The sequence below is a fragment of the Protopterus annectens genome, chromosome 5.part0, assembly GCF_019279795.1.
Source record: "Protopterus annectens isolate FY-2018-M chromosome 5.part0, PAN1.0, whole genome shotgun sequence".
Classification (NCBI taxonomy): Eukaryota; Metazoa; Chordata; order Ceratodontiformes; family Protopteridae; genus Protopterus; species Protopterus annectens.
In genome coordinates, this window is record NC_056735.1 from 1,085,525,471 (window position 1) to 1,085,538,187 (window position 12,717).

The 12,717-nt window shown below is 35.1% G+C and overlaps 1 protein-coding gene across 1 annotated transcript in view; it reads right to left on the reverse strand.

The window, feature by feature from the left end:
• The window catches only part of LOC122801535 (interleukin-1 receptor type 2-like), a 311,639-nt gene that overhangs the window by 180,952 nt on the left and 117,970 nt on the right, over nt 1-12,717 (reverse strand). The window contains exon 5 of the mRNA XM_044070956.1: nt 9,733-9,907. Within this exon, the coding sequence (XP_043926891.1) occupies nt 9,733-9,907 (175 nt within the window). The remainder of the gene's footprint in view (nt 1-9,732; nt 9,908-12,717) is intronic.

The following is a 12,717-nucleotide window of genomic DNA, read 5'->3' on the forward strand; positions in this document are numbered from 1 at the left end:
AGGAGCTTGCAGCAAATTTGCAGAAAGAAATGTATCTACTAACTTTAACAGTAGCCGTATGTCATCAGTTCCATCTGACAGCATGGCTCTTTCTTCACTATATCCTACATGAATTACAAATTTTCGGAACCGCTCCACGAGCAGAGGAAGGATGAAACGGAAAGCGTCCATAGAAGAGGAACATGTATATTGTTTAATCCACAGAAAGTTGAGCGCTTTCAACTGGAACACCCCAGTCTTCTTCAGAACTAGTAAAAGCATACACCTATACAGGTTTATATAATCAATGAAAAATCAACTAGTTAAAAAACCGCCAAAACATTTAAAGGTAAATGTCACAATTTCTAATTTACATAGTATGGAAAAATACCATCCTGTATTCTTATACTATAAAGCATTTTATGACTTCATATATAAAAACATCATATATAAGAACATATATAAGGAAATGTGCAATTGTTAAAATATATACAATTATTACTAAATAATTCAAATAGAATATCTGAAAAAATAATAATACATAAAAATCTTACATATGATTCCACTTACTACTCATAAAATAGCAGCACTATACATCATGTAGTGAAATGAACCCTATATATCAAGGATATTGAATCACTACTATATTACCAAAAAAATCTATTGGGAAAGTATCAAAAAGGGTTTGATACTTATATAATCATTCAGTCCAGGGGGTCGAGTGGCATCCAAAAGTATTTGCCACTTACTCTCTAATGCAGCTAAACGCATCTTCCAGTTACCCCCAAATAATGAACTCTTTAGTTGATCTATTATAGTAAAACGAAATTTATGCTCACCCCCATATTCTTCTATGTGTCTGTATAAAGCGTTTTTGGTGTCCATCTTCTGAATACGATAATAATGTTCGTATATGCGCTTTTTTAGGGGTCGCTCAGTTTTGCCTATGTAGTAGGCAGGGCACAATACACATGACACCAAGTAAATCACTTGGCTGGTGTTACAATTACCTGCTTTAGATTTTATACATGTTGAATTTGTGTCTTTTAACCTAATAAGCCTATCTTCGTTGATATGGCAACACTGCTTGCATCTCCCACATTTTTTCGTTCCTTTGAATACAACTGATTTATCAAAGAGTCTGTTGGTCTTTTCCAATATTCTTTTAAGATTTATCCCTGTCTTATATATAAATTTGGGTTCACTTCCCACAATCTGATCCAATTTGGTAGCTGTAATAATATCCCAATGATGACGTAAAATGTCTTGAATATAATGGGTAAATGGTGTGTAAGTTAAAATACACGCTCTAACAAAACACAAAGGTTCTTTGTCAATAACAATCAAATTGTCTACAAAATTGCCTAATAAGGGTTTGTATTTATTCCCCCATTCCTTTTGAACATACTGGGTAATATCTGTTAGCATCCATAGTGCTCCAATTTTTATGAGTAGTAAAGTGGAATCTCATGCAAGATTTTTATGTATTATTATTCTTTCAGATATTATCTGATTTATTTAGCAATTATTGTATATATTTGTAATAATTACATATTTTCTTATATATGTTCTTATATATGATGTTTTTATATATGAAGTTATTAAATGCTCTACAGCATAAGAAGAAAGGATGTTATTTTTCTATACTATGTAAATCCGAAATTGTGACATCTATCTTTAAATGTTTTGGCGTTTTTTTTAACTAGTTAATTCTTCACTGATTATATAAACCTGTATAGGTGTATGCTTTTATTAGTTCTGAAGAAGACTGGGGTGTTCCAGTTGAAAGCGCTCAACTTACTGTGGATTAAACAATATACATTTTACTCTCCGTGTACGAGCTCCTTGCTGTTTTTCGGTTCTATACTACTTGGTTTGGTAGAGTTTATCCTTTTTGTTCTTGGTTGCTCAACATTATGGATCCGGAAGACACACCTGGTGCTTCATTGTCACGGGAAGAGTTTTCTGAACTACGAGCTGAAGTTTCAGCTGTACAATGTGAACTGAAAAAGTTATATGAACTTGTCGCGAATCTAACATCAAACTGTACCAATTTACACAATGTATTGGGCTCTTGTGGTGTGACTGACACTAAAAAAAGTAACTCTGTTTCTATGGGTGCTGAAGAGCTAGCGTCAGACTTTCGGAAGGCTCAGAACACAGGCGAGGATGAGCGTGAACGTGCACGTATGAGAAGAGATGTGCCCATGCCAGAACGAGGGTTTCCTCAAGCGTTTAGAACTACGGAAGATGTAGCACACGTTCCCAATTGTGGTATAGATTTACCGGACGTTGGTGTTTTCACTGAAACCTCACCAAAGGACGTAGGCTGTTTTCAAATCCAGGAAGAGGGTATCCCCTTCGATCCGTTAGGATTTTCTCCTGCTCAAGATTTCACCTTTGATTTTAGCGTTGTAAGGGCAAGACGCGAAGCAGAACGGGTTGGGGCGAGGCCAAAAATAACTCAAGTAAGTAAACAGTACGAACACAAAATACAAAAACCTGTGAATGGTCACAAAGGTACTGTACAGCATACTATTTCTAGCCCCAATTCGAACTTTAAGACTTTTGATAGGCACGGTGGCGACGAACATAACCAACTTAATTTCTACAAGAAATCTATAAATGCACATGAAAGAGATCTCATGGAGCAGTTTTTAAACGACAAGCTCGATGAGTTTAATTTCAAACTTGGTACCAAAGACCACCATGACTTTAAGGAGTATGTGTACAGTTCTTTAAAAGAACTTATTTATGATTTTGGAAAGAGACTCATTGCTTTTAAAAATTCTAAAATGGATATAAGTTATCTGAATAATTGTTTGAAAATGAATGTTGTGCCCAAGGGTTTAAGATTTTTTAAGCTGCCATTAGGCATTGCATACAATCAAAATGTTGTTAATGAGTTTAATGATTTATTTGACAACTTTGGATATGCATATATAAAACTTCTGCTCAAATTTCAACAAGAGAAATGTGACCTACTGGCAGAAGAACTGGAGAGTATGTATGAAACTATTACTAATCATATTGAGTTTGACACTTGGAAGGAATTGTTTAAAAAACAATTTTATTTAGCAGATAGCAAAGTTAAGAGCATTTTTGAAAGAAAAAGCAATAAGTTAACTAGAGATTTAGAGTCTTACAGTCTTAATAGGGCTTATATTTGGCCTAAAGTGAAAAATAGTGAAGAAAGAATTATTATGAATTCCCCCAGATCTGTACACAAGGGTGTTAGCAAAAATATGAAAGAATCAAATTTTCAGATGGACTTTCCTCAATATTCCAGAAACCCCCGAAAGCCATGGAACAGACACAAAAATTAACTAATTTACCCCACACCAGAGTCAGTGATGTTTCAAGGGACAGACCATCTATTGTTTTGAGTCCCCCATTGACACCCTCAGTTGCGAAACCCATTATATATGATGAGATCATACAAAATAATTTTTCAGTCACACAGACCCCCTTCTATACACTCACCAATTATGAGGGTTTCAATGTTTATAATTACACTGATGTGGAGGTTGACCAGCAATTCATCAATGTTATGAGTAAAGGTATGAAATTCATACCCACTGTGCGTAGCGATATATTTGATAACATCAAACAAGTGAAATTATTTTGTCGAAAATTAAATTTGGCTATCTTATTTGATAACAAAGCTGACCAACAAGCAAGGTCAGATATTCCATCTTTGTATAAGAAAAGCTCATTTATTCCCAGTTCTCATCCCTGTATTACTAATTTTGAGAAATTAGTTTGCAAGGATATATACAAATTACATAAGGATATAAGGAAAAAACATGAATTATCTAACATTACCCCTTTGAATTTAACATCTCTAGAGAGAGAAAGTTTAAACAAAGTGATATGTAACAAAGAGCTACGCATTATGAAACCAGACAAAGGTGGAGGGATTGTTGTTTTCAGACTGACCTTTACAACTCCCGTATATCCGATATATTAAATCAAACGGATACATACGAATGTATTTCTATCAATCAGATCAATATAGGACATAGACGCATTGACCTGATAATCGAGGAATATTTAATAGATAGTAGGATTACGAATGAAACTTACATGTTTTTGAAAAATGACTACCCAATTTTGGCTAAAATTGTGGGGATTCCTAAGATACACAAATGTTTAGATAATCCCCCCTTTAGACCAATCATTTCAGGGTCAAAGTCAAAAACTTTTAATATTGGGAGATGGATTGACAACCAACTAAAACACATTTATGGAACAATTCCCCACATTATGAAGGATTCTTGGAGTTTTTTAGGGAAATTAACACAGGATAAATGGAAAAGTGATCTCATCCTCCTAACCATAGATGTAGTTGACCTTTTCTCAAGCATACCCAAAGATGAGGGCTTAGAACATTTTTCCAACAGCTTGAGAAAGTATTCTGGTTTTAGCTGGGATAGAGTGTCCCTATTATGTGATATGATGGGCCTAGTGTTGGAACACAATTATATTACATTCCAAGATGAATACTTCAAACAAATTAAGGGAGTTGCTATGGGAGCCTCTTGTGCTCCCATTTTTGCAAACCTTGTGATGTTGGACTGGGAGGAGGAAATTATATTCAAAAGTAATTATTACTCTGACATAAAATTTTATGCCAGATTTTTGGACGATATTTTCGTTCTCTGGCAGGGCTCTATTGAGAGATTACATGAGTTCATGAAGTATATCAACAACTCTTCCCATTTCCTTAAATTCACATATAGCACTAGTACTACCAACATTCCATATTTGGATGTCATGGTTGGACTTGAAAACAATGGTTTCACGTCAAAGATTTATCGGAAACCTACGTTTTCAAATGATTATTTATTTTTTACAAGCAACCACCCAATGTATGTTTTCAAAAACATAGTTAAAGGCCAGTGCATTCGTGCGGCTAGAATGTCCTCATCTGCCTCTGTTATGTCAACTGAACTTGATGTTCTTAAAAACTTATTCCTTACTCGTGGTTATCCCCATCAGATGCTAACAGATATTACCTAGTATGTTCAAAAGGAATGGGGGAATAAATACAAACCCTTATTAGGCAATTTTGTAGACAATTTGATTGTTATTGACAAAGAACCTTTGTGTTTTGTTAGAGCGTGTATTTTAACTTATACACCACATACCCATTATATTCAAGACATCTTACGTCATCATTGGGATATCATTATAGCTACCAAATTGGATCAGACTGTGGGAAGTGAACCCAAATTTATATATAAGACGGGGATAAATCTTAAAAGAATATTGGAAAAGTCCAACAGACTCTTTGATAAATCAGTTGTATTTAAGGGAACGAAAAAATGCGGAAGATGCAAGCAATGTTGCCATATTAATGAAGATAGGCTTATTAGGTTAAAAGACACCAATTCAACGTGTATAAAATCTAAAACAGGTAATTGTAACACCAGCCAAGTGATTTACTTGGCGTCATGTGTATTATGCCCTGCCTACTACATAGGCAAAACTGAACGACCCCTAAAAAAGCGCATATACGAACATTATTATCGTATACAGAAGATGGACACCAAAAACGCCTTATATAGACACATACAAGAACATGGGGGTGAGCATAAATTTCGTTTCACTATAATAGATCAACTAAAGAGTTCACTATTTGGGGGTAACTGGAAGATGCGTTTAGCTGCATTAGAGAGCAAGTGGCAAATACTTTTGGATGCTACTCGACCCCCTGGACTAAATGATTATATAAGTATCAAACCTTTTTTGATACTTTCCCAATAGATTTTTTGTAAAATAGTAGTGGTTAAACATCCTGTATACAGGGTTCATTTCACTTATGATATATAGTGCTCCAATTTTTATGAGTAGTAAAGTGGAATCTCATGCAAGATTTTTATGTATTATTATTCTTTCAGATATTATCTGATTTATTTAGCAATTATTGTATATATTTGTAATAATTACATATTTTCTTATATATGTTCTTATATATGATGTTTTTATATATGAAGTTATTAAATGCTCTACAGCATAAGAAGAAAGGATGTTATTTTTCTATACTATGTAAATCCGAAATTGTGACATCTATCTTTAAATGTTTTGGCGTTTTTTTTAACTAGTTAATTCTTCACTGATTATATAAACCTGTATAGGTGTATGCTTTTATTAGTTCTGAAGAAGACTGGGGTGTTCCAGTTGAAAGCGCTCAACTTACTGTGGATTAAACAATATACATTTTACTCTCCGTGTACGAGCTCCTTTCTGTTTTTCGGTTCTATACTACTTGGTTTGGTAGAGTTTATCCTTTTTGTTCATAGAAGAGGAACAACCTATAACACTCAAAAAATGTGGCAACAATCCAACATCCATTAGTATGGAATATATCATGGCGGATTTTAACTGATTCGGAGATATATGTATTGAACAAAGGGAAATCCTTTGTACCGGCAAGTAGAATGGATATGACTGACAATATTATAGAACTTAAAATGTTTACTAGGAATCTTATGCTTAATTCTCAGTTTGGTGACAATAATATGAGTAATAGCTGTGTACACATTTTTAAGAAACCAAGCAGCTATATTCCTGTAAACAATGCTGCTATTGAGACATTCGAAAAAGCATGTGTAAAAGAAATATATAAGATGCATGATAGTGGTATTTTTAAAAAAAATGCTTCTATAATTTAAACAGAGAAGAAAAAGAAGCTTTGGAGGTTTTGTGTAATGATCGTCCCATCGCAGTGAGACCAGCTGATAAAGGTGGTTCTCTAGTGGTGATGGATTATGTTTTTTATAAGGAATCTATGCTGACAATGTTGAATGATATCTCTCATCAGAAAGTAAATATTCAACAGGTGCATGTAAGCAGCATGTTAATAATGCATTATTTGAATGCTTACAGTGTCGAGTTATTAGCCAAGAGCTATTCAAGTACTTCATAGTAGACAAACCTGTTCTACCCATAATACAAGGACTCCCCAAAATACATAAACATCCCAGAGTGCCCCCCCCCCCGTGAGACCAATTGTATCAGGGAGGGGCTGGTGTACTGAACCTTTGTCCATTTTTGTGGAGCACCACCTTAAAACTGTGTTGAAAAAGAATGTATACATATATTAACTGATACAGAACAGTTTTTAAAAGATCTGTATGCATTTTGTAAGAGTATAGCTGTGGAGGATAGAAGGCTCATGATTACGTTGGATTTGAAATCTCTATTCACGGTCATCCCTAATAGTAAAGGTGTTGAGCTCTTCAAACAGTATTTAATGGAAGACTAAACATATGATGTACAAGTTATTGATTTATTATCACTGTTGATGGAACTGATATTAGAGAACAATATCGTTTTGTTTGAAGGAAATTTATATAGACAAAAGGATGGCATGGCAATGGGCACTTCATGTGCAAATGGCTACGCAAATATTGTTATGGCTATGTGGGAGAAAGAATTCCTACTGACTGAGATGGGAAGGCATCTGAAATTCTACAGGAGATTTGTGGATGATCTCTTTATTTTATGGGGAGGTGATATAGCCTCATTTCTATCATTCTTCCACAAAATAGATAATAGTACCAGCTTCCTTAAGTTTTCAATGAAGCATTCCTGTGATGTTATAGATTATCTGGATGTCAGGATACTTCAAAAAGATAGAGGTATTCTGGAAACTGAAATCTATAGGAAATAATGTTATAGGAATAGCTATCTCCATAGACAGAGCATGCACCCGAGACATATATTTAAGAACACTGTAAGAGGCCAAGGTCTGAGAGCATCAAGACTCACAGCTAATCAAACTAAGTATGAGGAAGAGATCAAGAACTTGAAGGAAAGGTTCATACATACAGGGTACAGTGAAAAAGAGATACAACAGTCATTAGTGGGTCTATCTGAGGCAAGGGAAGGAACAAGTAAGCCATACTTTTCAGATATGGATACCATCATAGATGGAGGAACTGGTAGTCAGAAACATATGAGGGAGCATATATATGATATCACCAGAGGAATAGAGACAAATGCCTTAGCCAGGCATGTGAGGGACCATGATGAGACACACAAATTTTTATTTTTAGTAATAGATAAAGTCTATACCGACAATAGAGGTGGAGATGTTAGGAACAGAGTAGAAACTAGGAAACTAGAATGGATTATAAGGCTACGAGCTAACATTGGAGTAGGCCTGAATGACAAAATCAATATTAAACCCATTCTTCTAACTAGAGATTTAAAGAAATAGTAGGTAGTACCCCCTCCCCCCTCGACCTTTTATACTTTTTTATACTTTTATATATTTTTATACTTTTATATTGTATGTATTAAGTTGTATGATGTGATATGCTGTTTCTATTGTTAAGCTGTTTTTAATTTTAAGCTTTTTAAAATTTTTCACACTAGGTATAAAACTTTTTATACTAGGTATATGGTTTTAAGAATTGGGTAGCTGATGGCAATGATAAGCTTGGTATAAATGCTGTGCTCTTCTTTGATTGTCTGATGAAGTGGCTGTTATGCTGTTATTCTACATAGCCGTGGCTGCTACCTCCTGCTTTGTTTTTTACTGTTTTTTATATATATATATATATATATATATATATATATATATATATATATATATATATATATATATATATATATAGCTCACCCTTCTCAATGGAGACCCATGGGATATATGCAAATGGCCCCTTGAGTATATTTAGTGTTTCAGATATATGGCTTCTGAATGCTCATGATTTTTTACTTTTTAAGTCTCTGTGGGTACATTCTGGCTAATAAAGCTAAACCCTACTAGTTGTGGACATTCATGTTTTGGCCTTTTGAGAGACCTCATCAACACAGTAGAAGTGGAGTGTTTGGCTGTAGTTTAGAAACACAGAGCTTGAAATCAAGCCTGATGTCCATAAACATTGAGGTGCCTGCCCTGCAAAATATCCCAACTAACATCTGAACTAGGAAAAATCAAAGAAAACAAAGAAAGTATAAATAATCCCGTCAAGTTTGTTAAGCAACACTCTAGTATGTGCATCCATCTCTGTCATGTGGTACTTGAATGTAGTGCTACCGGTTCACAAAATGGCAGGGTTCACATCAGATACATACAATTTTAGCCTCTTCAGCCTGGCCAAACAAACTCTAAGGGAGCTTACCCTGAATTTTACAGATGACCAGCTTTTGTAACATATAGAACATATGAAACAGCATGGATTCTTAAGGGGCAATTTTGTCATTTGAATCTTATTGCATTTCTGAACTGGAAACAACAGCGATTAAAATGGACTAACAGTGCATGTGATTTCAGAGAATGTCATAGTAGCTTTGGTATGTCCACTGTAATATCACAAAAAGTGATGAATTCTTGCTGCACATAAGTATTATGTGAGAGTCGCAGAAGCTTTAACATCAACTGCAGCTGGAGGTTCTGTATAAATAAGAAGTTATCACAGGAGTTGGGGTCAACAGTTCTAATCCTTATCCTTCCAGAAACTGAGTTTTCAAAATACCAGCAGAAGGCTGGAAAGATTAACAGCAACCACATGGCAGCCAAACTGGTGAAGACTGAAAAACAATTAAAGGTATAGACAATACATAATAGTGATGATATCACAACTAAGACAAAACATTACTGGCTGCCTGCTCTTTAAATATGGCAGGAAGTGGTGCTAGCTAAAGAAAGTGGTTTTGCATGTCACAGAACCAAATAAATTGTCCAGATTAATAAAAATGAATGACTAAATAAATAAACACTGAAATAGTGAGTCAACTTACCTCTAGTTATTAGGTGAATGACTCTTGAAACCTTATAGTGTGAATTATTGCGAGTAACTGTCATTTCACAGGTGTAGTAACCAGCATCTGCCAGACATACATTTTGTATGAAAAGTCCTGTAGTGCCCTTAATGTAGTTGAATTTTGTTCCATCACATAGCAGAGAGACAGCATCCTGAAAACAAAGGGAAAACTATTCACTAGGAAATGTTGCTATTTTTCAAGCACTGTGTGATAGCAACTATATTGGAATCCGTGTTCACGTTCTAGCTGTTCGACTGACACAAACCACAAAAAAATCTCATCACTGTAAAATGTATCTTAACCAGAAACAATTGTGGGAAAATTAAAAAAAAAATAAACAAAAATTTGTTACTGTGCTAGGTTTATTATAAAAATAATTTTATTTATTATTATTTTACATTTGTTGACCGGGCTAGTCTAGCTGGACATATATCCGTTTACAGTAGAGGCCCGGGGAGAAAAGCTCCAGTATGGACAAAATTACAGAGATTAATAACAATTTTCTTAGTAGATTTATACAAGGTACAAGAGAGGATATCTATCACATTTTAAAAAAAAAAAAAATAAGTTCAAGTTAACAACAAAAAGCAAGATCTACATAGTAAAGTTATTAAGAGATCTAGGAATCCCTTAGTATTCACCTCTCAAATCCAGAAAGCTTCAGGTAGGGCCAGTATGGGGACAGGAATAAAAAATAATAAGGTGTGTTGAGCTATACTTTTAATCGGGATTGGTACAGGGACATAGCCATTGAGAAGTAAGGTGTGCTTTGATTTGTCTTTTGAAGAGAGAGGTGGACTGAAGAGTCGCTATTTCTTGAGGGATTAGATTCCAGTGTTTCCCTATGGAATTAGAAAATAGTGCATCACCAGCTTTGTTATGTGATTTAGTTATAGATACTAGAAACTTGTTGGCAGAACGAAGTGTGTCTAGGTTCTTATATGGAGAGATAAGTTTAGCCAGGCTTGGAGTATTTTCAGGGAAGTGAAGGGTTTTATGAATTATAAGTAGTTGTTGGTAAAGTAATTGGTTATTTAGTTCTAGCCAATTTAGTTGTTTCAGGTTATAACAGTGGTGAGTTCTAAGGGGAGTTGCATTAATGAATCTAGCTATACTGTTATAACAGGTTGAGAGTTTATTGATGTTATTTTTAGAGAGTGTGGTATAAATGGTCGAAGCATAAAAAAGAGTGGAGAGCAGGTGGGTCTGAGCAATGGTTTTTCTGGCTGCTGGGGTAAGGAAAGGTTTAATTCTATAGAGTGTCCCAATTTTTTTTATTTACAGCTTTAATAGTACTATTTATTTGTTCATCAAAGTTGAGATGGTTATCAATGGTTACCCCTAATAGTCGAGTGGTATTATCACGGTTAATGCAGGTTGAATTATTTGAGGTGATAGTAAAGAGAGGTGTAGGAGATTTATTAGTAGGAGTAAAGAGAAGGAGCTTTGTTTTTTTGGGATTAAGGAGGAGGCAATGCTGCATAAACCATTTTTCAACGTTATGAAAGGTTGTCTGGGTGATGGACTGGAGAGAGGGAGTATTTGTGGCAGAGCAGATCAATGTCGAGTCATCTGCATATTGGATGCAGGTTGCTTGTGGTATATTCAAATATAGGTCATTAATAAATACTGAGAAAAGAAGGGGTCCAAGGATAGATCCTTGTGGAACCCCTACATTTACTGGGAGTAAAGATGAGAGGTTGTTTTCCCATAGAACTGCTTGTTGCCTATTTTCCAGATAGCTTCTAAACCACTGTAGAGTATGAGAGCTTAAAGAGAGGTTGTTAAGTTTGTCAAGGAGTATGTTATGGTTAACCATATCAAAAGCTTTTGATAGATCTATAAATAGAGCAGATGAGAGAAGGTTACTGTTTCGATTTTTATTTATGGAGTCAGTAAAAGACAGAAGGGCAGTGGTAGTACTGTGATGGGGCCTGAAACCATGTTGACAGTCAGCTAGAAGGTTGTTTTGAAGAAGGTAATTCAGAAATTGTTTGTGTATACACCTTTCCATTATTTTAGCTAATGGGGACAGTAAGGCAATAGGACGATAGTTGGATAATTCGGAAGAAGGGCCTCCTTTATGAAGGGGAATTATGTGCGATATCTTCCAGACTGAGGGGATTTTCCTTTCAGAGATGGTCCTATTTATTAGAATAGATATTGGGTGATAGATAGTTTTAGCAGCAATTTGTAAGTATTCAGAAGGGAGCTGGTCAGCTGATGGGGTGCATGGTTTTAGTTTTAAGAGAAGCTTATATATGATAGAAGAAGACACAGGTTGGATTTGAAAGTGATTAGTAGAGGCTGGAGAGGTATCATGTGAGGATGCAGTAGGTGTTGGTAGAGAGTTTGCTAGTGTTAGAATGGCTTCTGTAAAGTAGTTATTAAAGGCATTTGGGATCAGAGTAGAGGTATTAGGGTTAAATCCTGAGGGGGTAGGAGTAGTAGAATGTCCTGGTTTAAGAAGGTTATTTATACCTGACCAAAATTTTTGAGGGGTATTTTGTGTAGTTTGTTGAAGGTGGAGATAAAATTCCTTTTTGTCTCTAAGAGTGTCTTTCTTGGTAGTATTTCTTAACTGTTTATAGAGGAGATGGTCAGATGGAGATTTGGTAGCTTTCCATTTGGACCAGGTTTTATTTCTAAGGATCATTTTTTCTTTTGTTTGCTTAGTAAGCCAAGGGGCAGTTTTGGCTTTTATCCTAATAGAGTGGAATGGAGCATGATAGTCAAAGATTTGCAGAAATTTTGTGTTAAAGAAGGAAACTGCTTCATATAAGTAACAGTGCCTGAACAGCAGTCACGTTGCTATATGAAAATGTAATGACCACAAAGCACTTTTGACATTTTTCATTAGCTATTACATAAAGCAGACAGTGATGCTGTTCCTGTCACTGAGTAAATGCCTGGCAAAGTGATGTCTACTATTGGTGCCTTGTTAATGGCATAATAGCAATG